Source organism: Nannobrachium achirus (assembly GCF_963921795.1).
Source record: "Nannobrachium achirus genome assembly, chromosome: 9".
Lineage (NCBI taxonomy): Eukaryota > Metazoa > Chordata > Actinopteri > Myctophiformes > Myctophidae > Nannobrachium > Nannobrachium achirus.
In genome coordinates, this window is record NC_137818.1 from 18,963,524 (window position 1) to 18,989,670 (window position 26,147).

General features: G+C 43.7%; 1 protein-coding gene across 1 annotated transcript in view; it reads left to right on the forward strand.

The window, feature by feature from the left end:
• Positions 1–26,147, forward strand: part of slc2a4rg (SLC2A4 regulator) — a 112,491-nt gene that overhangs the window by 75,678 nt on the left and 10,666 nt on the right. Inside the window, exons 3-6 of the mRNA XM_080734114.1 lie at positions 3,415–3,518; positions 9,258–9,496; positions 17,277–17,377; positions 21,502–21,850. Coding sequence (XP_080590240.1) covers positions 3,415–3,518; positions 9,258–9,496; positions 17,277–17,377; positions 21,502–21,850 — 793 coding nt within the window. The remainder of the gene's footprint in view (positions 1–3,414; positions 3,519–9,257; positions 9,497–17,276; positions 17,378–21,501; positions 21,851–26,147) is intronic.

Genomic DNA, 26,147 nt, shown 5'->3' on the forward strand with positions numbered 1-26,147 from the left:
GACACAGTAGATATTGATCTCATTACGCTTGCCCGGCACGCTTTCTGTTGTTTTGGGAGTGTGTGTGTGTGTGTGTGTGTGTGTGTGTGTGTGTGTGTGTGTGTGTGTGTGTGTGTGTGTGTGTGTGTGTGTGTGTGTGTGTGTGTGTGTGTGTGTGTGTGTGTGTGTGCACGTGCGTGGGTGCATGTGCGCGGGTGCGTGTGTGAGAGAGAGAGCCCTTAATTAACCACTTTCAACCTGGCATCCTTATAGCCGATCTACAAGGTCACAGCGCTCACGGTGTGAGCTTGTAGATCGTCTATTTCCGCAATTTGTCGCATTACAAACTATATCTACCTCTTTCCGCGGGAATTTACTGGAGAATGTTTTGCACCACACTGCACCACACTTCCGGTTAACAGCAGACATACAAGCTCACGTCGCGTCGCAGATGCAGCCGTTGTGAGCTTGTAGATCACACTCGGCTGCGGCGCCGGAAGCTCCGTCCAATTTCTGCGCAATGCACGATTGGATGTTGGAAACTTGTGGATAGTTCTTAAAGTATTGCCGCTGTGTCTGTTGGAAAACCTTTTTATCCAAAACCGTTTTATTTTTCATTTAAAGGAAAGAAACATTTTAAACTTAAAGTAGTGAAGATATTTTCACTACTTTGGTGTGACATGCTTGTCACGCCTGTATGGTAGGACGTTCATTCACCCGCCAAAAATAAACATGATGTCGGGAAAAAGTTTAAATGCAGTGTTGTAAAGTAACTAAGTATATTTACTTAAGTACTGTACTTATTTAAAATTTTTGGGTATTTGTAGTTCACTTGAATGTTTTCAATTTCCAATACTTTTACTTCTACTCCACTACATCTCGGATCCAAATATTGTACTTTTACTTACATAAACCATGTTAACCCTATTTTATACCTTGGCTATTTTAAAATAGCCGATCTACAAGACGCGTTGTGAGCTTGTAGATCTGCTGTTTTCAAACATTTTGTACTTTAACTTTTTTACTTTTGGTACTTTAAGTAAATTTTTTCTTACTTTTATTCAAGCACATTTTGAATTCTGGACTTTTACTTGTAACGGAGATTTTCCGATATCGCAGTATTTATGCTTTTCTTAAGTAAGAAATCTGAGTACTTTTTCCACCACAGTTTAAATGTGGAGATACGAGGTTATACCTGCTGACAGTAACGATATATAAGCGCTTAATTACTCTCTCTCCTAATGCTTAGCTTTTGAGGCGAGTCTAAGGCCTCGTTCACGCTTCACTTATAGATCAGCTATTTTGGAGGGAGAGACACGGTGGTGCAACTACACGAGGCTTCAGTTTGGACAGACAGACAGACAGAGGAATGACAACAACATTACTGTGGGCCCACACTCACCTTCTTATTAGATTACCGGCTCTCTCAAAGCACACTCTATGATGAGCTCACCACGCTCTCTCTGTGTGTGTGTGTGTGTGTGTGTGTGTGTGTGTGTGTGTGTGTGTGTGTGTGTGCGTGCGTGTGCGTGTGCGTGTCCAAGTGGGCAGTATAAATAAGGTCGGAGTCGAGAGCCCACTGAAGTGTGTTCAACTACAGAAGGGGGAAAAACCCTCTCTATCTTTCTGTCTCTCTGTCTCTGTCTCTCTCTCTCTCTCTTTGTCTCTCTCTCTGTCCCTCTCTCTCTGTCTCTCTCTCTCTCTAACCGTCTGTCTCTCTGGCTGAATGAAGTCGTACAAGGAGTGCATAAACGCCCACATTAAAATCCTTCCTATCATCCTATCAACACACGCACACAAGAGAGAGAAGAGAGAGAGAGAGAGAGAGAGAGAGAGAGAAAGAGAAAGAGAGAAAGAGAGAGAGAGAGAGAGAGAGAGAGAGAGAAGGGGTCTCTCGGGACAAATGTACTAAGCATTAATGTGTGTGTTCCCTGGCTGCTTGCGGTTGGAAGGCCACAGTGTTTTCCATGCTCCCAGCGCTGTTAGGGTCATCACAGAGCTGTCAGAACGACGCTCCTGCTGAACATTCCCCCTTTTTTTCTTTTCTTTTTGCGCCATGGAGCAGTGGTGCACACTCACAGTAACTAAGTACATGTATTTGAGTACTGTACTTGCACACTGGTGACTTCCACTCAGGTGCATTTTTGCAGACCAGGCACGCATATCTGTGTCATCACTTTAACCAAGATTTCATGCGGCTTTAACTATTAAAAAATATTTTTGAAAGATCGTGAAAATGAGTGCAAATCTTTGAATGTTTATATATATTTTTTCAAAGCAGACATTTGTAACGCAAATCCTTCTTTCTCTTTGTCCCTGGAACTAAATATTTTCATATGGGGGTCCGTGGTCAAATGCATATAATTCTAGGGGATCCTTGAAAAGGTTTGAGAACCACTGACAGAGAAACATAGGTTTTTTTTTCAGAAAACTTAAATTGAAATATTGTGCAGCTGACTCCACTACATTTCTAGGAAGTGACTCTTGGGTCCCGGACTCATGAAAAACGATAATGTGAAAATGCAAGTGAAGGTCCTGTGTTCTACATTTTAATTGAGTAAAAGTACCAAAGTGAAAATCCTACACTTTTTTTGAGAATAGCCTACCTACACGCTCTGCTGTTTTCACTGTTTTTGAAAATGTATGTCAAGTTCCTCAAAAATATATTATAATATTTAATTTGTACTTTTCAGGGTTCTCATGGTCATGAAATTCCTGGACATATTTTGAAATTAGAAAAATCTTTTTCCAGTACTAGAATATTATACCATAATACTATTCTATGCTTTATTTTTGCTACACTGCCTGTCTTTGGGCATTATGCATAGGAGTAAGGGACTCGTTATTGCGTTGAATGATTGTTATATAGGCCTGGACATTGGGTTAAATATCCTGTGAACATTTTGGAAAGGTTTTGGAAATATAATTGGTAAAAATGTGTGAGAAGTTCTGGGAACCCTGACTTTTGAATACGTGAGTAATGAGTGTTTATTGAGTATATCTACTTTGTCCACCACTGCCGTGAAGAAATGGTAGCTTTGGCCAGCGACTCGTCCAACACTGTTTGTTATCGTAACAGAAAGTTCTGTTGTTCCATAACACAGTTAGTTTTGTTATTTATGTTTTGCCTGGGGTGGAATGAGGACCCGCTTACGGGACATTTATTCAGGCATTTCCTGGGTCCCCCGGCCAAGTCCAGGCGTCACACATGCACTGTACTGTAAGGCAGTAGTTCTCAGCCTTTTCAGGCTGTGACCCCCAAAATAATCATATTTTAACTGGGGACCCTCCCCCCCACCCTGACGAGGGAGGAGTTGAGGAAATACATTTTGTGTGGTTCTACTGTGAAAATAGCAGATCTACATGCTCACGCCTCTACATTACTGTATTAGCCTATGCACTGACGACGTGCTTGTGTTGTGTTGTCTTTGACAGGAAGCCCTCAGGTCATGCCGATAAAGAGGTGATGGCTGCAACCGTCCTGACGTCGCTGTCCACGTCGCCTCTGGTGCTCCACCCCGCCTCCACCACCCCCACAGGTATATACCACAAGCCCCCCACCACACCCTCTACCCCTGCACCCACCCACTACAACCACCACCCCACAGCCACTATATATACACACATATACACATATATATACCAATAAGATTCCCTAATCGGGAGATAAGCGACCACAAACTTTAGAAGGCAACCGTAGCCAATCAGGAGGGAATATGGGAAATGGGACAGAGCCATGTTGATGACATGATTTTAGAGATACTGTGTACCGCTTTGCGTGATTTTAGGCCAAAATCAATTGGAGCAGTGTCCCAAAATGTATTTTGCAGAAATCGGCCTGATGATGGCGCTAGAAGAGGGCCATGTGAGAAATTATGGTGGAGGTAGAGTTGCCATCCAAGCAGGTCTTAAAATGGCTTAAAGAAATGTTAAAAAGTTGAAATACAGAGACGAGAGGTTTGTGCCCGACATGTGTCGGGCACAAACCACCGACATGTAGGCCTATAATAATATGTTTATATTGTCTTGCCAATCCCTCAGCCTTGACCCTAGTCACCATGGCTGCTGTTGCCAGACAGTGCTGCATATCGCTGCTCTGCCAACCTCACACAGAGCAGACGGTCAAAGTCCCTGTTGGCTATTTCTGGCGCTAGAAGCATTAGCGTCATTGTGCCGCTCCCTCTCCCTGTTGGCATCAGTGTTGCCACGGCCGCTTATTATAAGCAACGTTGGATGTATATGTATATATCGTCGTTGTTGGGTGAAAACCTTGTATGTCCAAAACCGTTTTGCATTTATCGTTTTAAAAATGATTTAAACTAGTGAAAACAGCCGATCTACAAGCACACAACGCCTTGCACCGCGAGGCGTTGTGTGCTTGCAGATCTGCTGTTTTCACTACTTTTGTGCGACGGCCTTGTATGATAAAGCAGTGCTTTACTTTGCCAAGGAACGTACAAATTTGAAACTTGGAAATACGAGGTTTCCACCCGACAACGACAATCATCTGAAAATAGTTTGTGCCAGAGACCCCCGTACAAGATTTGTGTTGCTAAAATGTTTTAAAATTATTACAAATATTTTGTTAAAATTCTAAGTGAAAGAAAAGAAGAAAAGCTGATCTAAAAGCTCATCACACGTCACATCACAAGGCGTTGTGAGCTTGTAGATTAGCTGTTTTCAAATAGCCATGTGCGTGTATGCTCGCATGTGGCCCGGTCGCTTCTTTTGAGCTCGTTCTGGCAACACCGTTTGGCGTCATTGTGGGGCTCCCTCCCTGTTAGCAAGGCTATCGGGACCGCTGGTGTTTTCACTCGAAGCAAATGTGATGAGCTCTTAAAAGCTATGGGGCGCCCTGTGGGCCGTGGCACACCGCTCTACCCGTTGGGAAGAGAAGGAAATTAATCAGTGGGGACAAAGGTTTATTTCAGCAGTCATTAGGCGATGTTAGCTCTAAGTATCATAAGTGCCATGTCCACCAATATGTTGTTCTTTTCCTGAGCGCAGCATATATTATGTTCATAATAGTTTACAATGGCAGCGCCGCATTTTCGGAAACCCCAGCAGGGTGGCGAGGTGCTGAGCTTTTTATTTGCGCTTCCACCTTCACGCAGGCGCCGACGCAGCCAGTCTTAATACGAGTGAGGCGACGCAAATTCGGGGTAGGCAACCCGCGCCGCCCACCATAGATATAACAGTAAAACGCTTTCTAGACGAGAATACACATTGGCTGTGGCAGTGGCACTCAGACCCACTCAGAAAACCGGTTCTAGACTAATTTTCCACTCTCACAATGAAACCGCACAATGTCTATTTTGCTGTCCGTCAGCCTTGCCTATCGGGGGGCAAAATTCATGAGGAGGGGCTGCCTCGCCGAGGGGAGGAAGTCGCTATGCGAGGACAAGCGAGTAGGGATGGAGCCCTAAACAAGCGTAGCTCGATGACCCCATAACGGATGTATTGAGTACCCGGGCCGGTATCAATAAGCTTTGGGCTTATCAAGCTTGTTATCGAGCATAGTGGCCCAAGATGTCATGTTTAAACAATCAAGACAAGAGGCGATCAAGAAATTATTACAGTACTATCCATAATATAAACCATTTAACACTTATTGCACAGTATGCACACTAATGAACGATTGTTTGAATGATATTTGTTACACACTTGTCAATTATCAACTTCATAGATTGTGGTCAGCAACAAACGCACAGTCACAACAACTGGGCAATAAAAAAAAAAGATGCCAGTTATGTTCTGAATTTGTTGGCTCATATCTTTCCACAAAATATTAGAAAACGCTCAATAGTGTGGGCTTGATAAAAGCCCTGCTCAATAAGCAGGATCGATAAGGTGCTCATTATCAATAAAAATGAATGAGCTCCATCCCTACAGGCGAGTGCCTCACCTCGCCTATAACGTAGTTCTGCGCCTGTCTTCAAGTGTGCCGTTTTTATCTGCTTTTGAAGTTTTTAGGCGAGAGCTTTGTTTTTTTTTCAGCCAGGGGGGACAGCGACCCCTTTACATCCCTTATATCGTTGCTGTCTGCGCAGAAATATTCTAACTTTTTGTGTTTTTATCATAACTTAAAGGAGTAGTTCACCCCCAAAATGCCTTTTTTTCTATTGATTAGTCACGCCATGGAGAGTAGAGTTCAATAATATTTTTTGTTTTTTGTCACATTCCTAAGACAAAAATGTGATTAGAGTAAAGCTGGTTGCACACTGCTGCGTTTTTCGTTGCGAAATGCGTTTTTCAGGGCAAGGAGAGAGAGAGAGAGAGAGAGAGAGAGCAAGGGACAGAGTGGTGCGCGAAACGGGTGGCAGTGTGCAAACGTGACTGACATAACGTGAGTTAGATTTTTTTATTTGCGTGCTCCAAAATTCACTCCGATATTCGACCCGAAAAACGCAGCAGTGTGCAACCACCTTAAATGTACCCCCATTGATTCCGTTTCGAAACGGGTCCCCATCCGGAAGGAAGGGGGGTAAATTTATCGTTATCACATTTTTGTCTTAGGAATGTGACAAAAAACTAAAAATATTATTGAACTCTAGTCTCCATGGCGTGACTAATCAATAGAAAAAAAGTCATTTTGGGGGTGAACTACTCCTTTAATGCTCTACTTGATCATAGTACAGCAGCGTCACACAAAGATATCAAAAGTAGCAGATCCGATTAGAGCCTGTCAAAATTCAATTTCTACCATGAGCAGGCAGGCAGGCACATCCCGGCACAGGAGACTCAAGGTCCAAATCCTGGGTAGGAACGGGAAAGTCACCGAGTGCAGCTCTAAAGGTGGTCGCACACTGCTGCGTTTTTCGGGCCGAATATCGGAGTGAATTTCGGAGCACGCAAATAAAAAAATCAACCTCACGTTGTGTCAGTCACGTTTGCACACTGCCGCCCGTTTCCCGCACCACTCAGTCCCTTGCTCTCTCTATCTCCCTCTCTCTCCTTGTCCTGAAAAACGCATTTCGCAACGATAAACGCAGCAGTGTGCAACCACCTTAAGGCCATTATTTCCATCTCCGCTGACGGTCTCAGCACACAAGGGCGTCACAAGGGGGGGGAGAGGGACTGAGTTACTAGGGCCCAAGCTGGAGGGGCCTTAATTATTTTACACTATTAAGAGCTTGTAGATCTGCTATTTTTGAAAAGTCGTGAAAATGTTTGCAAATCTTTGAATATATGTATTTTTTTACGCAAAATTTTGTAACTAAAATGTTGCTTCTGGGGGGGTCCCTGGAACTAAATATTTTGAGATGGGGGGTCTGTGGCCAAATACATACTATCATTTTGGGCGTCCTTCACATGAAAAGGTTTGAGCACCACTGAACATAATTAATATAATTATAAATATTCCAGACAATACAAAGCACAAATGTTCACGATTTTTCAAAAATAGCGGATATACAAGTTCGCAGCGCGGCACTCGGTGCCGCGCTGTGAGCTTGTATAACTGCTATTTTTCAATAGTTAAAGCACAAAATAATTGGAAGTGAATCCTGGCCAGGGCCCAGAATTTGGTGCGACACCCCTGATCTCAACACATTTCCAGTATATTATCTCCCGGGGAGTTTGGAGAAGATGAGACTTAACGTCTAACAGTATCTGCTTAATCCCCATGGAAAACATTGATCTTCTCTGCGATATTCACGTGACCTCAGATTCACCTCCCTGTATTTTCATAGCTCGTCGTTATTAGTTGACATGAGTTTATCCCCGTCAGGCTTATCAGGGTTATTAAAGCTCAGCGGTTCCTTGTGCTGGGATTTATGTCTTGTTTTTAATGCCGTGGCCGGAAGGCGTTACATTTTCAGCTTTTTTACCTTTTTTACCTTGCATTACTGTTACTGTACGCCCCCATTCTCTGGAACTCCTCGAGGGGATTTCTTCATTAGATTCCTTCAAAAGTTCTCACTACGTTACAGTATCTTATAGGGGATGTCAACTGCCACAAGTCAGAGTGAGGCAAGCGTGATTATTATGGAATCTTATGGCTTAACTGCTTTAAACCTGGTGTCCCTATTTTGTATAACACGGTTCTATTTCAGCCTCTAATATTTGACAATTTGGCCAATGTTTAATTTGTCATTTTAGAGTCCTTTTAAAGTCCTTAAATTGTCACTTTAGAAATGTATAATATACCCTCTATACACTTAAACTTTATGTTGGTTTGTTTACTGTTGAGTGAGAAAACAGTAACTAGTAGCCAGTAGAGGGAGCTGAGGCATTTGCTAAAATTGGCTGGTTGAATACCAGATCTACAAATACGAGCTAGTAGATCAGCTATTTTTGTTTTTCGTTGTGTGACAAAGTAGGTAGAATATAGGTAGACAACTTTAACTCTATAAGTTGAACTGGGGACCACCCCACCCTGACAAGCAGTTGGAATTTTTAGGAGTTGAGGCATTACATTTAGTTTGACTCAGTTCAATAAATACATATTGTGAAAAAGAGGCGAGGTTGAAGAAGTTGTGAGCTTATAGATCGGCAGTTTTCAACATTTTTGCCTCTTATATATTATTTGACAATTTGGAAAATGTATGGTAAAAAAAAAAGATCATGTGTGGACCCCCTGGGGGTCCCGACCCACAGGTTGAGAACCACTGCTCTGAAGCAGCTGCTCTCTCCTACCAGCTACCTAATTGCAGGATTTCATAAAAATGAATTTCATAAAAAGGCTTCATAAAAATTGCTGTTATTCAGTAGCAGACTTTATAGTATGTGTGCCCAGCCTTGTCAATTATGGATAATTGACTAATATTGTTTTTATAGCAAGGTTTTGTGAGTTTGGTGGGGATAGCGCATTCACACACACTCACTCAACCATCCAAAATGTTGTGCAAAACCGTTTGTCACTTTCTAAATTGTTTCATACCTTTGTGTTACCATCAACTTAACACAGTTATAGTGGGCATTGTGGGCATTTTTAAACTGTACACTGTTACACTGTATGGTATTGTCGATTTTGGGACTTGTCGGTCACTGTGACCATGTCTTTGTGTAATAAGGCTGAGAGTGCTCCTGGAACAAGCATTTCATTGTATCTGTACTTGTATGGATATGTGTGACGATAAACCTGAACCTGAACCTTATTACATAATCACCCGATAGCAATTATTTGAGATAATCTCAATTCTTTTGCATTATCGTAATAATAATTTATAATTTATATTAAAAAAAAGAAAGAAAAAAAAGCGCCCAGAATTTGGTGCGACACCCCTGGACAGCCCTAACAGAACAATGCCGACGATATCGCTTTTTTCCCCCTGCAGTTCCAGAGCCGGCCAGCAGGGGCTGGAAGGAGGCCCTGTCGGCCAGCTACAGCAGCTCCACCAGTGGCAACTGGAGCTGGGACGCCAGCGACCAATCGGTGCCCTCCACGCCCTCCCCGCCCCTCACCAACGACGCCGCCAAGGGCTTCCTGCTCTCGTCCCACGGCGACGACGTCAGCGAGGACGCCACGGACGGCACGCACTTCCTGTTTGAGGACCCCATACCGCGCAAGCGAAAGGTGAGGAGGAGGAGTTTATGAAATGAACTCCTGAATTTTTTGATGATTTTTTGCTCAATAGATCAACCTGCAGCCGTCCCTACAACGGCAGAGGCTGAGCTTTCCACGTAGCGTCTACAACGCCTGCTGCGTGGTCGCGTCGCCATGGGAACCAAAGAGTTCAGTAACATGGGTGGGACCCCGTCGCGGAAGGCTGTTGCATAACGATTTTTACCGTTACGGCGATTACGTCATAGCAGCCGTAGTCCCGCCTCGCATCGCGGTTGTAGAAGCAGTCTGCTTAAACTGCCTAATGTTTCCACCCCGACAGCAACGTTAGGCTTGCGCGCCTGTTGGGTTCCTGGAGTGTAAGTGGTTGACCGAGGTCTCCTCTCCTTCAGCTAACCTACCCAGTCCTTCTGAACTCTCTGAAGCACGTTTCCAGGGCTACAGCCAGGGGCGTCACACCAAATTCTGGGCCCTGGGTACAAGGATTCACTGTGTTATTTTGTGCTTTAACTATTGAGAAATAGCACATACAGTATACAAGCTTGTATAATTATGTGAAAATGTCTTTGAAGGTTTAAAAAAAAAAAACGTATGTTTCTATGTCAGTGGTGCTCAAACTTTTTCATGTGAAGGACCCCCAAAATGATGTAAAATGTATTTGGCCACGGACCCCCATCTCAAAATATTTAGTTCCAGGGACCCTCGCCAGAAGCAAAATTTGAGTTACAAATGTTACATACATAATACTTTATTCAAAGATTTGCACACATTTTCACTACTTTTCAAAAATAGCAGATCTACAAGCTCACAGCCGCACTGTTAGCTTGTATATCTGCTATTTTTCAATAGCTAAAGTATATAAAATAATTAAGGCCCCTCCACCTTGGGCCCTAGTAACTCAGGCCCACTTTTCCTCCCCTTGTGACGCCCCTGCGTGTGTGTGTGTGGGTTCCATTCTTAAGGAGTAGCGTCACGCAACCTTGGATTAGGAGCCAGCAGGAAACGTTCACAAAAAACATAAACGCTGCGTTGATTTAAGAGCACCGCGCTCTCTGAACCGAACCGTATACCTCTCCGTGGGCGATGGCTTACGTTTCTCTCTCTCTGCCCTCTCCCTCTGTCTCTCTGATCCACCCCCTCACTCTTTTCTCCTCTCCTCTTTTCATGTGATGGAAATGGTCCAGAACATTGATGTGGTTTTGATATCAAAAACCCCAAACCCCCCCCCCCCCTCTCCCCCACTGATTGGAAGAGGTGGGAGCTGAGGATGGGTGAGGGAGGGAGGAAGGGAGGTGTGTGCGTGTGTGCATGGCGTAGGAGTGAAGGTAACATTTTTAACGAGAGGATCAAATAACTGTCTGAGAAACCGTGAACCACGTGATTGGATGCAGCATACTGTGGGTACAGGAACACGGGAGAGTCACCCTGTCACCATGCTGTAGTACAGGGGTCTTCAACAGGGGGTCCGTGACCCCTCGGGGGTCCGCGGAGGTACTGCAGGGGGTCCGCGAAATTATTGCTTAAAAAAAAAATTTTGAATAGCTTGAATACATGATTACTATGCAATTGACAGATTGTTGATATTATTGACATTGGTTCTCAGTTAATAAGTACCTGTAGTATATTTAGAAATGGTAGTGGTACGGCCCACCCTGCTCGCTGTAACTTGTACATGTTTAAAATAAAAAATATGTCGTAGCCCCCACCCCCCACCCTACGAGGTGGTAGGGGGTCCCTGCTCCATCTCCCCATCAGTTTGGGGGTCCCCGGCCTGAAAACGTTGAAGACCCCTGCTGTAGTACATACCATAAAGTAAAAGTATATACATAATAGAGACCGGATAGCGTTTTGAAGCACGCGGAAGAAGCAGAATCCAAGTGGGGGAAGTTGGCAAACAAAAGTTTGCCAATTTCACTTACGTCGAGAGACGTAATTATGTAACGATCCCAGCCTGCAGTTCTTCAACTCTAGCCCTGGGTTCTGGGGGCTTTGTACATACATATACATATCGTAGGCTGCAGTGTTACGCTGCTGCACAAAAGTGCATTTATCTTTTAATCTAACTTTTAAATCACGTTCAATCATGTTCAAAACGTGGCCTTCTCTAGCGGCCGTTACAAAAGCAATGATGCCCTGCGATTGTCATTTTTCTGTCCTGAGTGAAAGAAGATAATATCGTGAAAATAAACAGTACATACGCGGATTACATTTACTCTGATTACTTTTTCCATTGAGCTGCAGAAACAGGTAAAATGGCAGGTTTCCATGGCAACTGCCGCTTAAATCTTGAATAATCGTGGGCACCCGATGTGTCGTCGAATGTTTAAGCATGTAAACTTTCTTTTATTTAAGACCATTTTTCAAATATATTTTGGACAATATAGCCATATATAAATCGAGGTGCCCAGATGACCTGTTACCATTTAAGCCAGTACAGTACACAGTACAGTAGTGCAGCTTAGGCCAAGAGGGTGTGTGTAAGTACAGTAAGCCCCCCCTGATAAGCAGCGGACCCCCGTGTTTGTGTGTGTGTGTGAGGGGGGGGGGGGGGGGGGGTGTACACTGTGTGATTGTGCCTGGGCGGGGAGGCTTAAAGGATTATTCAGCTTGCTAATCATCACACTTACTGTAACCGTGTTAAGATGCAAGAACAATACTTATGATCTGTGATTGTTGGCCCGGATTAGGAGGAGAGCCGATTTATTTTCTCTTTCCCTTTTTGTTTTTTTCACGGCCAGTGGAGGTGGAAAGTGGAAGGGATGACAGTTAAAGAGACAATTTAATTACTTTTAAGACCTTTTTTAATGCCTACAAAATCAGGTTTAAGTGGTTAATTGTCTGAACATATTATGTAGGTGTGTTGGGGGGGGTGCCAGCTTCATCTTTCTCTCAGTTAAGGGGTCCTTGGTCTGAAAGAAAACCTTGAAGACCCCTGGTATAGAAGGCTGTTAACATGCACTGAGGATTGTACTGGGTAGAATATTGATTGATTGATTGATTGATTGATTGATTGAAGAATTTATTAGAAGTTTGCATAGGAAAAGGTACAGTTTCATGACAGTACAGTTCACTGTCTGGTACAACGTCAACTCAAAGGATACGCTCAAGAAAGCCTATGGCTTGTTTCAATAGAGGGTATGCGCGACGCGTGACATCATCATCATCATCATACGAATCATTGTTATGCGGGAACGCCTACTGAGCGGCAAAAAAATACTTTCTGGCCTTGACAGTCCATACATCTAAACAGAAAAGTCCTACCTGATTGCAATAAACAACGTTAAACTCACTTTGCCACTCGATTTGCCGTTCACTTTATGCATGCGCATACCCTATATTGAGGTCCTTTTTTTAAACTCATACAGTATAACATTCAATGACAGACAGAATAAAGGTATAGTGTTGTAGGCAAGGGTTAACAATCACATAACAAAACCTGTTGTCTCTCTCTCTCTCTCTCTCTCTCTCTCTCTCTCTCTCTCTCTCTCTATCTCTCTCTCTCTCTCTCCCCCCCCCCTCTCTCTCTCTCTCTGGAGGCTGTTATAATAATAAGTCTATTTATAAGGTGCAGAGCAGAGCAGAGCGAGTCCACACCCACCGTCTTTTCATTAGCACTGAAGCAGGTCCATGCATGCTGCTGATATACTGTACCACTGACTGGCTGTTGCTGTCGTCTGGCACAGACCTCCTATATCTTTATTTTTTATTTTCTTAATGTAAATGAACACCTTTATTTCTTCGTCATATTATAGTGGCACACAAAAGTTGCAAAGGATAGCCGATCTACTTTGTACGTAACAACTACATTGGGATCCAGTGGGATCGCGGGGTTGCTTTTTGTTTGAAGTACAGGTAACAGTTTCTGGAGATACGAGGCGACAACATTCAAATCGTAATAATAAGAAGGAATAAGAATCAGGGGTGTCACAAGGGGGGGGGGGGGGGGGGAGTGGGACTGAGTTACTAGGGCCCAAGGTGGAGGGGCCTTAATTATGTATACTTTAGTTATTGAAAAATAGCAGATCTACAAGCTCACAGCGCAGCACCGAGTGCCGCGTTGTGAAAATGTGTGCAAATCTTTGAGTATATGTATTTTTTAAGTGAACATTTGTAACTCAAATTTTGCATAAGGGAGGTCCCTGGAACTAAATATTTTGAGATGGGAAACAGGTTTTTCAAAAAACCTCAGAAGGATTTGAAATATTCAAAGACTTGCACACATTTTCACGATTTTTCAAAAATAGCAGATCTACAAGCTCGCAGTGCAGCACTTGGTGTTGTGAGCTTGTAGATCTGCTATTTTTCAATAGTTAAAGCACGAAATTATGCAAAACTATGAAGAACATTCATGGGGGGCCCGCAGTGAATCCTTGTACCCAAGGCCCAGAATTTGGTGTGACACCCCTGATAAGAGTAAAAAAGATAGAACAGAAAGACAAACACCCACGCTGTCAGGCGCCCCCCCCCCAGGATGTACGCACAAAGTGCAGAGAGCTTTAATAAAAGGCTGCTCCAGATCTTCTCATTACGCTTTATGTCATCACGTCACATTTGAGGAGTCGAGACGTGAAAATATATATTTATATATCTTATGAGCTGCTTTTCATAGCGAGAGATTATAAATAGGTCAGTGCGGCTTTGCAGCATTGTGTCACGCGTGCGTGTGCGTGCGTGCGTGTGTTAATAACAATAATAATAATAATACATCAGACTTATATAGCGCTTTTCTAGGTACTCAAAGTCGCTTTACAGAACAAAATAAAGGTACAAAACTTTATTAAGTAAATAATTTAAATGTTAGGCTAAAAAGTTAAGGCTAAAAAAAAAGACACAGAACAAATTTAAAATAGCTGAGAGGGAGAGAAGAGTTAGGAAGGGAAAGCAAGTCTAAAGAGGTGGGTTTTGAGGGAGGCTTTGAACACAGCAAGGGTGGGGGTGGCTTTTATATGAGGTGGGACTGCGTTCCAAAGGGCGGGGGCTGCAACTGAAAAAGCTCTGTCACCCCAGGTGCGTTTTTTTTTTGCTTTATGGGTGACTTCCAAGAGGTTGTCATTGCCAGATCTAAGGGGACGGGAGGGAACATGGCGTTTGACGAGGTCAGAGAGATAACAGGGAGCCAGGTTGTTGAGGGCCTTGTACAGGGACGTGCTGGGCCCCTGATTCAGCCTGGGAAAAAGAGTTGTCGAGGCCCTCATTGCGCACTATAGAGAGAGATCTCTCTCTATAGCGCTGCTGCTACTCAAAGATTTGTGACAAAGTGACAAGCCAGTGGGCCAATTACATGAGTTATATTTCGTCGTTGTCAGGTGGAAACCTTGTATGTCCAAAACCGTTTGTTTTGTATTTATCATTTTAAAAATGACTTAAACTAGTGAAAACAGCCGATCTACAAGCACACAACGCCTCGCACCGCGAGGCGTTGTGTGCTTGCAGATCTGCTGTTTTCACTACTTTTGTGCGACTGCCTTGTATGATGAAGCAGGGCTTTGCGAAAAAATCTACAAATTTGAAACTTGGAGATACAAGGTTTCTGCCCGACAGTGATGATTTACTTTGTTGACCGCCCAGCCACCAAAATGGAACTAAGGTCGACATTTCTTTTTTTCTCCTAATGGCCGGCCTGGACCGGCCAGGAATGAACCGGCCGTTCGGGAGTTGTCCCGCTTTTCCCAATGGCCAGCACGTCCCTGGTGGTGATCAGTATTTTGAAGTGGATTCTGTATTTTACTGGGAGCCAATGGAGGTCGTGGATAACTGGGGTGATGTGGTCTCTTGACCACATGTGTTCTCATAATGATTACATAATCGCCTAATCGCAATTATTTGAGATGACAATTATTTTGCATAATCCTCATGATTGTTATGTTGAAAAATGGTCATATAGGGCTTTTGCGGAAATAGCTGATCTACAAGCTCAAAACTCTGCTTGTACAGTTGGCTATATTTTATTTTTTCCACTCCAAAGTTCAAAGGAAAAACACAATATAAATAGCGTATAAATGAATCAATAGTTTAGTAAAATGTCATGATCATGACTCAGTATGTGTGTTTGCGTGCGTGCGAGCACGTGCACATGTGTTTCTTTTGCAGGAAGAGCTGAATGCACACAATTATTCTGTCAGTCAGTCTGTCAACATGCATCAAAGTTCTGTAATAGTGGGAGAGCGAGGTGTAACGTTTCACCAGCCTCTCTCTCTCTCTCTCTCTCTGTGCCAGTGTAGTGTCATGTTTCTATGTGTGCTCTAATAGCGGTGTGGCGGCGTGTTGTTGCCCCCTTGCAGGCTGGCAGACTGGCATTCAGCCTCCCATGAAAATCCCTTATTTTTTTCTTTGCAAGTTCCTGTGGTTTGAAATCCAGGTCACAGAGACTCATATCGTTAGAAAACTCTTATCTCCATGTTTTAACTTTTTGAGTTTGTCCGTAAAATAACACTCTACTTGATCACACTGCAGCGTCACATAATAGCTTCGATAGCTTGTAGATCTGCTACTTTTGATGTTAATGTGGGTTAATTCTCCTTTGCATCCCAATGTCTGATCTCATTTACATATACACTGTTATGTGGACCTAACAAAGTCTTACCACCACTTTGTCTAACATCATGTACAGTATCTTATGTCTAACCTTATGCACCTTATAACCTTGTGTACACGCTGTAACTGCTGGTTTACTGTACCTATATCTATCGTCTCTGATGTCCGAAACTGTTAATTGTTAATTTGCAGATCTACAAGCTTTTTTTAAATGTTTTTGCGTGACGACTAAGGCCCCGTACATACGACAACGCTCTGTAGAGAAAACGGCGAGGTCCCGGGATATTGTCGTTGCGTTTTGCCTTTCTATCAAGCGTTCATATGAAGCCGAAATGATGTAGTGTCCATGTCACCGAGTGAACGGCAGAAACACAAGAAGCAACATAAATGTGTCTGCATGTGTCCTATCTAAAAAAAACAATACAAATATATATATATATAATTATATATATATAAAAAAATCACACCCGTGTGAAGTGGAGCTGTGTGTGTGTGTGTGTGTGTGTGTGTGTGTGTGTGTGTGTGTGTGTGTGTGTGTGTGTGTGTGTGTGTGTGTGTGTGTGTGGATCATGTGTACCGATTTTTGTGACATTTGAAGAAAATATGTAGGAAAAGGAGCAAAAAGTGTGTTTTGGAGAAAATGCAAGATGGCGGAAAATCTATCATGGCGCAAATGGGCGTGGCCTATATGGGGAGATGCCTCATGACCCAAGGAATCCAGGGAAAAAATATTTTTAATTTTCCGACCTACGGTTCTAGAGTTACAGGCCAAAACGTAAAGTGGGGTGTTATAGCGCCACCATGAGGCCAAATGACACAATTATTTTTTATTTAATCCTTGAAATCATTATGAACCTCCTCTCCAAGTCTTGAAACTGTAGCCCCTGTGGTTTGCGAGAGACAAATAATTGAATGTGAGTTTTTGCGATTCCCATTCTAAGTCAATGGGGAAAATTAATTCACTAATAAATTAATATCAATTAAACTATAGAACCTTTCTCTTAGAAAAGTAATAGGCCACGATTCCCGAGTAAGCCGGTCGATTTGACATATGGCGCGAGTGTTTGGTGGCAAAACTGTGGGACTAGTGACGTGCCGAAGTTTAGGAAGTTCAGGCTACATACACACAGACACACACACAGACAGACAGACAGACACACACAAAGACCCACACAGCCACGTATAGGGAGCCTGTGTTTCACACAGCTCCAAAAATACTTTTTCCACCAGTGACTGCATGTGTTACTGTGTGTTTCAGAACTCCATGAAGGTGATGTTCAAGTGTTTGTGGAAGAACTGTGAAAAGGTCCTCAGCACCTCCTCAGGGATCCAGAGGCACGTCCGCACCGTGCACCTAGGGTGAGTCACACACGCACGCGCGCGCACACACACAAACACACACCGGAGCAGATTCATAATCCACTTTTATATATTTGTTCGGCTCTGTCTAAACCAGTGGTTCTCAACCTTTTCAGGCTGTGACCCCCAAAATAATCATATTTTAACTGTGGTTACCGTCATTAACTCAGTTGTTCGGTGCTGCCAAGACTTTGTGACTCCCTGAACCGAACCGGAACTAAAAGCAGTGCTCTTCCGAGCACAGGTCTCCACCAGGCCAGGCGTCCTGGTGGTGCTATATAGGCTAATGTAAAAAGGGTGGCATGTGTTCTTCGCCAATCTTAGACCTTTCATGGCAGTCGGACGCTGCATGCATGATTTGAGGCATTGTGTTCCAAAAATGGGTTTTGCTAAAGTCTACCTGCTGGTGGCGCTATAACAGGCCAATGTTTGTTCCTTGACGTAGTGGGAATATGTGTGGAAATTTCACGGTAATCGCAAGCTTTGAGGCATTTTGTTCAAAAACAGAGCAATCCTGCAAACTTTGTTAGACAATATTAGCCAATTAGGATGGTATATGAAATATCAGACGGATCGGACTTGATCACATGACTATAGAAATACTGTGTACTGATTTGCATGATTGTTGTAGAAAATCTGATGGAGTAATCGCAAAGAATGTGTTTTACATAAGTTGTCCTCCTGGTGGCGCTATAAAAGGCGAATGTGAAAAATGCAGGGCAAAGGTTTATCCTTAATCCTTAGCATCTAGGGAGTGCGCATACAAAGTTTTCCACTTATCGGTGGAGTTAAAGGTAAAAACACAAATTGCCCTGTTATAGCGCCACCATGAGGCTGATTTGAGAAATTTGAAGTGGCATTTCTTCCTCTGCCTAGTGGGAACGTGCACGCCCAATTTCACTAAGATTGCATGCTGTGTTCATGATTTGAGGCATTTTGTTCAAAACGGAGCAATCCTGCAAACTTTGGAAGCCAATTGTAGCCAATCAGGATGGAATATGGAAAATCAGACATATCCATGATGATCACATGTCTGTAGAGATACTGTCTACCGATTTGTAGGATTTGTGGACAAAATCTGTAAGAGTAGTGTACAGAAATGTGTTTTGCAAACATCAGCCTCATGGTTGCGCTAGAACAGGGCCATTTGAAAAATGTGGGGCAGAGGTTCTGAATTGGCATCCAGGGAGTGTGTGCTCATTTTGGCAGCGCACGGACGGACGGACGGACGGACGGACAGACAGACAGACAGGGGCGAAAACATACTCTCCCCCATGCCTTCGGCTGGTGGAGACAATAAATTAGTCTCTAAAAGTGGAGTATGCGCCGGCCCCAAGTTGGATGTATTCCACTAACCTACCTATTTTTTACGCAAATTAACGCCCTTCTTGATCATAATACACAAAAGCATCAAGAGTAGCAAATCACTATTTTCAAATTTGTCCACCGGACAGAGACGGTATAGCCTACTCTACTAACCCTACAGAAGCTGTGGTTCACATGCTGTAAACCCAGCCGTGTTCTGGGTCAGCCTGCGTCGCCTTGGCAGAACGCCTGCTTCACCTCCCAAGAGCTGCTTTTCCCCACAGACACTCACTATTGTTGCTTGTGTGTGTGTGTGTGTGTGTGTGTGTGTGTGTGTGTGTGTGTGTGTGTGTGTGTGTGTGTGTGTGTGTGTGTGTGTGTGTGTGTGTGTGTGAGAAAGAGAGAGAGAGAGAGAGAGAGAGTGCGTGCGTGCGTGCGTGCGTGCGTGCGTGCGTGCGTGCGTGCGTGCGTGCTTGGCACACATGAAGTGTGGTGATGGCACGCAATACTGGCCCGTTGGTCTGGGTCTGTCTGACTAGCAGATGCTCACTTAAAGGGCTATTTTCACTTTAAAATACTTTCCGGAGGCGCTCCCCAGAAAGATTCAGTGTTTATATCGGGGGTCTTCATCAGGGGGTCTGGGACCCGTAGGTGGTCCTCCGCGTGACCGAGGGGAACTTCTTTTCTTACCCTAGCATCGCTATTCTGAAGGGAACATTAGCCACAAATTGCCAATCTACAAGCTCACAACGCCTCACACTGCAAAGCGTTGTGAGCTTGTAGATCGGCAATGAAAAAGGTGTAGGGGGGGGAAAGAGTAGACCAAGTGCAAGTTGAGCCTTTAAGTCGTTAACTGTCAAAAAATACACGTTAACACGAATCCAACAAAACGCTACACAATGAAAGTTTAATCTGCAACGCAATTTTATACAATATGTAGTCACTGGGGGTCCCTGCTTCATCTCTCTCTCAGCTAAGAGGTCCTTAGCTTGAAAAAAAAAGAAAAAAACATTGAAGACCTGATTTAGATATATTTGATATTCATTTGAACAGACACCATTTATACAGTATACTGTATAAGCCCATTCAACTTCATAATTCATGTTAGACTAATTTCACTCAACACACATCCATTCACGTTATTTCATTATGTTAATATTTTCTGTAATGTAAAATGTTGCATCAAGTCCATGCATAATGAATGCATGAAATAGCTCCTCGACAAATGAAGGTCTTTTTAGAATGTCTATCAGTCACCAGGCATATGTTTTAAAGTGAAATGCCCTTTAAAGGCTTGCACTAATTGGTAGCCTTTTCCTCCCATTCTGATATTTAAAGAAGACATTTTAGTTGTTCTCAGAGTTACAAAAAACACGGAGGATTATACACACGCACACACACACGCACGCACGCACGCACTCACGCACGCACGCACGCACGCACGCACGCACGCACGCACGCATGCACGCACGCACACACACACACACACACACACACACACACACACACACACACACACACACACACACACACACACACACACACACACACACACAACCGCAATCCCCTCTCCTCATTAAAATGTCATAAAGCTCCTCCAGAATTGAACTAGTAAGCCTAATTGCACAGCGGGTTCTGCTCACCTAGACATATAATCACAGATTTGTCTTCCTCTACACCTTGTGGAAGGCTGGCTAGAAATAACATTTGAAAGTACAGTATAGTTTGCACGTTTTCAAGGGTACTGCAGGCATTTAGTGTCTCCATCTGCATGGTGAATATATGTGTTTTATTAAAAGCTGAACACTTTGAGGGGACTGAAAAGAGAACCCTACTGTGCCATTATACTCCTATGAAGAGCCAACCTTCACCTATTCAAACTGTGGCCTCTCCTTCACAGGCCTGTTGGCTTGTTATATATTGGCTTTCACTGCCCCCTGCTGTCCAGAGTCCAGAGAAACAACTCAATTTTTTTTAATCATCAGTACTAAAATAAAGACATTTACAAGGCTGCCTGCCTGACATAATTTGCGATTCATACATAACTAATAGACATTATTCTTGCTAGTATAGTACTTATTACAATTTCAGCTAGTTAACTTGACATTGTCATAATGTGTTTAGTGGGTAAAATGTTGTGTGTGTGTGTGTGTGTGTGTGTGTGTGTGTGTGTGTGTGTGTGTGTGTGTGTGTGTGTGTGTGTGTGTGTGTGTGTGTGTGTGTGTGTGGGGGGGGGGGTTCACTTGAAGGGGGCAGATCTACAAGCTCACACAACACGTTGTGAGCTTGTAGATCTGCTATTTTCGGCATGCAACCAAAACAAATCAGGCATTACGATGCCACCGCCAAAATAACAATCAAACCAGATCAACTGCAGATTTAGTCAACTAAAATCTCTTGATATTTAGTCGACCGAAACTAGACTAAAACTAAAACGTTTCAGATGACTAAAACTAAATTACTTTTTATTCAAAAATACTGCGACCAAGGATCAAGGTTGTACTTTATTGTTACGTCTTTTGTACAGGTACATAAGAGTAAAACTTGTTTTTGTTCGGCTTCCTTTCAGACAATGCAGTGGTATATCTAAAATAACAGCGATTCTTTTTGCCCTGGACCGTTCTCGACTTTGACAGATTGTTCATGTGCCTGATTGTTTGTGGAAAGAGCCTTTTTGCAGTCTGTTGCCGGTAGCTTTAAGACTGCGTGGTCGTTTTCCATGCGGCAACATCTTGGACAGACTGTGGTTGGGATGGTGTAGATCTTTGATGATAACAAAACAAAAATGTCCTGTCATTTCGTCCTTTGTCCCGACGCAGGCGTAACAGCGACTCCGACTACAGCGACGGCGAGGAGGACTTCTACTACAGCGAGATCGAGGTGAACGTGGACAGCCTGACGGAGGGCCTGTCCAGCCTCACCCCCACCTCCCCCACCACGGCCGGCCCGCCCCCCTTCTTCCCCTCGCCCTCTGTGCTGCTCTGCGGCGCCGCCCACGTCCCGCGCTCGGAGCACATCAGCGTGGTCAGCGGCCACCAGGCTCTGCCGCCCCAGCAGCAGCCGCTGCCTGCTCCACCCCAGCCACTGGAGCACCACCCCGCCCCCACCCTGCTCAGCCAGTCGGCTCCCTCCACCTTCTGCCACATCCGGACCGACCACGCCTACCAGGTTAGATTTTTTTTGACGCACACTGTGTGCACTGTGTGCGGTGGTTTATTATTATTCAGAAGATATGCACAGATATGGTACACTCCCATTTAATAGATTATTTTTTAAAAAAGTAGATTTTTTGTTTGCAAAAAGAGCCAAAATGGTGGGAAAATAGCACAAAATTGCCATTCTACACGCTCAAAACACGTTGCCATCATGCCATGTGATGTTTTGAGCTTAGATAGATTGAGCGTAGATTGGTTTTGTGTATTAGTTTAACACTCGGTCACGGAACAATGGCTAAGAAAATAATTGACAGTTGAAGCCCTGTTCATAGCGGGCCACATTAACGGCACCCTGGCCACAATATCCACTGTGGGCTGCATAACTGAAGTGGCGGAAGTGCTGCGGTTAAGGGAAGTTACGTCACGCAGTGCAGGTCTGTTAACATCCGCCAGCGAAACAAATCTAAATGGATTGTAGCTCTTAACTCTCTCTTAATAGGTGTAACTTTGTCAGAATACATGTTTTCGTTTGGATATTGTTTATTACGAGCACAACCAAAGGGTCGGGAAATGTAGAACAGTTTTTTTTTACACCACACTGTTAAATGGTAAATGGTAAATGGTGCATTTATATAGCGATTTTATCCAAAGCGCTTTACAGAGATTGTGCATTACATTCACCCATTCACGCACACATTAATACACCGGTGGCGGAGGAAACCATGCAAGGCACCAACCTACTCACCTGGAGCAACTAGGGGTTCAGAGTCTTGCCCAAGGACCCTTCGACATTCACTCAGGGGGAGCCCGGATTCGAACTGGGAACACTTTGGGAACCCTTCGTGCTCTAATAACGGTTTCTCTACCCCTGAACTATGCCGTAAAAAACCCAATAACATCAGGTGAAATTCTCCCGGCGGAAGTAGCACCGTTCTATGCCGTATCAGCCTCACGTCGTAACCAGGCTTTTCTCTTCGCAGATGAGTAAGCCTCAAGGCTACATTAACGGATATGAAGTCATACTTCTTATTCTCTGAAAAAATTACACTGTTTTGTTGCTCTCTCAGTGCACACAGGCAACGCTCAAAAATTAGTCACTCATGCAAGTTTCAAATTACGCTCAGCACTTTAACACTTTGACCGCCACGGAGGTCATATGACGTCACGCTTTTACACCCCCCGCGCTGCCACCGGCGTCATATGACGCCGGAATGTCTTTTTTTTAATTAACACAAGATTAGGAGCATATGTATCACTGACGCTTGGATTCAGCCGTCCTGGGCCCTGGAATGACTAAAATCACCATGGTTACCATTGTGTGGCCAATCAGCTTGTGTTACCTTGTGTTACCATGGTGATTTGGTACATGACCGTCCTCCCCAGGCCTGGGATTGCTGGATGGACGGCAACTTTGGCAAGAAGCAGCAGCCATGTGTTTGGGGGGGGGGTTTAGTTTAGTGCTTTACTATACTACTGAGGACTACTTCTACAGCCGTTACATGTGATCTGAAAAGTTTTACTGGATCGTCATGGTTCATCGACCAGGCCACCAGGGACCACCGAGCCGCGGCGTCGCAGCGAAAAGAAGCAGCAGCCATGTGTTTGGTGGGGGGGGGTTTAGTTTAGTGCTTTACTATACTACTGAGGACTACTTCTACAGCCGTTACATGTGATCTGAAAAGTTTTACTGGATCGTCATGGTTCATCGACCAGGACACCAGGGACCACCGAGCCGCGGCGTCGCAGCGAAAAGAACTGCTATATAAAGTAAGTGGTTGTTGCTAGATTGATTGATTGATACATACAGTGGTGTATTGGCGTGTTTGGGGGGTCGCGACGTCGCTCCGAGAGCAAGCATGAGATGAGAGATGATTATGCTCATCTCGGATCACAACAGGTGGTCCGCGCGCGGACCACCGATCGAGCAGGGCGTTTAGCTCAGCGGCGTCAGTTCAGAAAAAGCTAAGTTATGGCAACTTGACTGGTGTCTTTCACGCGCGCGAGGCTCGCGTGCAAGACACCAGTCATGTTACATACCTTTACAACAGGCACGATTACAGTACATTTTATTATATTCCCCCTGTAGCCAAGGTATGGCAGCTGCCATAGCTTGCCATACCCAATTGACGCCTCTTTAGCTTAGCTTGGTGAGAAAGGAGGACAGATGCTCCATTTAGTGCAAAACAAACACATCCCAGCAAAACAACCACTATAAGTCACTCGCAAACGTCGCAGTCTGACCAATCCAGCGAGATGGATTGGTCAGACCTTGTACCAGTTCACTGGTACAAGGTCTACTAAAAGGAGATCATGAGATCCATGAAAAGACTAGGCTTATTTCCATAGTAAACCATTGCAGTATCTCATATAACATTGAATGACAGACGGATAGAACACAGTACTATGCAGTAGATATAGTCAGGAAAAAAGGGGGAAATAAAAAACAGTATAAAAACATACAGTAGGTAAATACAAAGAAGGGATTGATTGATTGATTGATTGATTGAAGACTTTATTAGAAGTTTGCATAGGAAAAGGTACAGTTTCATGACGGTACAGTTCACTGGTACAAGGTCTACTAAAAGGAGAGCCATGAAAATACTAAGCTCATAGTGCCTTGCTGGGCTATGAGCTTGTAGATCGGCTATTAGGCATCATATGTAAATGGCAGATCTACAAGCTCATAGCGCGGTGCCGGGCTATGAGCTTGTAGATCTGCTATTTTGGAAATATATGTACCTGTGTATATAAAATGTATAGCAAATAATTATATATACCTTATGGTAATTATGTTTTTTTTTTTTCATAATTACTCTTACTTGCAGTTGCCTGGTCTGGATTCTAACATGGTGAAGTTTGTCGCAGTTGGCTTGACTTTGTCAATACAAACATTTCCATATGAATGTACATCAATTTTTATTTAATTTTATGTATTATGACTTTGAATTGCTCAGGGTAGTTTGACCGTTTTAGTTTGAAGTGACTAAAATGATGATTGCAATGGAACACATCTACAACTATACTGAAGTGAAACAGCAATGTAAAGTTTTTTTTTGTTATCTTTATCAGAGTTTTTATCTTTATTTTTGAGATGTCTGATGTCTAACTGAAGGCTTGAATAAAAAATCCCAGGTCAAAACACAGTGGATTCTACTCTGTCTCTCCTTCATCCTGGGAAGATGAAAAAAGAGCCTCTGTCAGTCTCCTGGCTTCTTCCACTTTCCTGCCTTATAACTAGACCACGGTACAACTTTTTTTAACTTTTTTTTTTACATTATTATGGCCTGCACCCTGTTCTTCATTTAGAGGTACTGTGTGTTCTTGTACCATTTACCAATTTGTTTCTAGGGCTTCTGAAAGTTTTTTTCCTTTGACCTCAATTATCTCAGAAAGTAAATTTCTGATGCTCCTTTTTCATCTGTACAGCTTTCGCTCTCCCTCAGGTTTCTCCACAGCAGAACACCACAGCAGGACGAAATTTTTATGGTGAAAGCTAAGGTTCCGACTCTATATTCTCTGAAATTTTTGTCAATTTTCGTACATCCTACCATTTTCAATTTATTCCGTCAAAAATGAATGGCCGTCTATGGTGGCAAGGGTTTTACCCTTAAAACCCTTAACATTGTGGCAGTCAAAGTGTTAACACTGCATGTACTGTATATTATATATATACATATTTACTCACAGTCACAACCCATAAGTGGGTCCACCACAACCCACTGTTTTTGGGAAACACTGGTGTTTAGAACGTAGGTCTTTGCCAGCAGCACTACTGTAGGTTAACCGCCCACCGGGGTTGTGTAACTGTAGAAGCTGTGTGTGTGTGTGTGTGTGTGTGTGTGTGTGTGTGTGTGTGTGTGTGTGTGCGCGTGTGCGTGTGTGTGTGCGTGTGTGCGCGCCCGTGTGTGCGTGCGTGTGTACTCGTTTTTGTGACATACTGAGGACCAGAGGTCCTCACAAGCATAGTAGAATTGGAAAAAATAGACAAAGTGAGGACATTTGCCGGTCCTCACAAAGTTTAGGGTTAGTGTTAGGGGTTAGGTATAGGGTTAGGTTTAGGTTTAGGTTTAGGGTTAGGGTTAGGGGTTGGGTTTAGGGATAGAGGTTAGGGTAAGGCCACAGGAAATGAATGGAAGTCTATGTAATGTCCTCAGTATGTCACAAAAACGAGAGTGTGTGTGTGTGTGTGTGTGTGTGTGTGTGTGTGTGTGTGTGTGTGTGTGTGTGTGTGTGTGTGTGTGCACGTGCGTGCGCGTGCGTGCGCGCGTGCATGTGCGCGTGTGCGTGCTCTCAAATCATTCCGGTGTTGT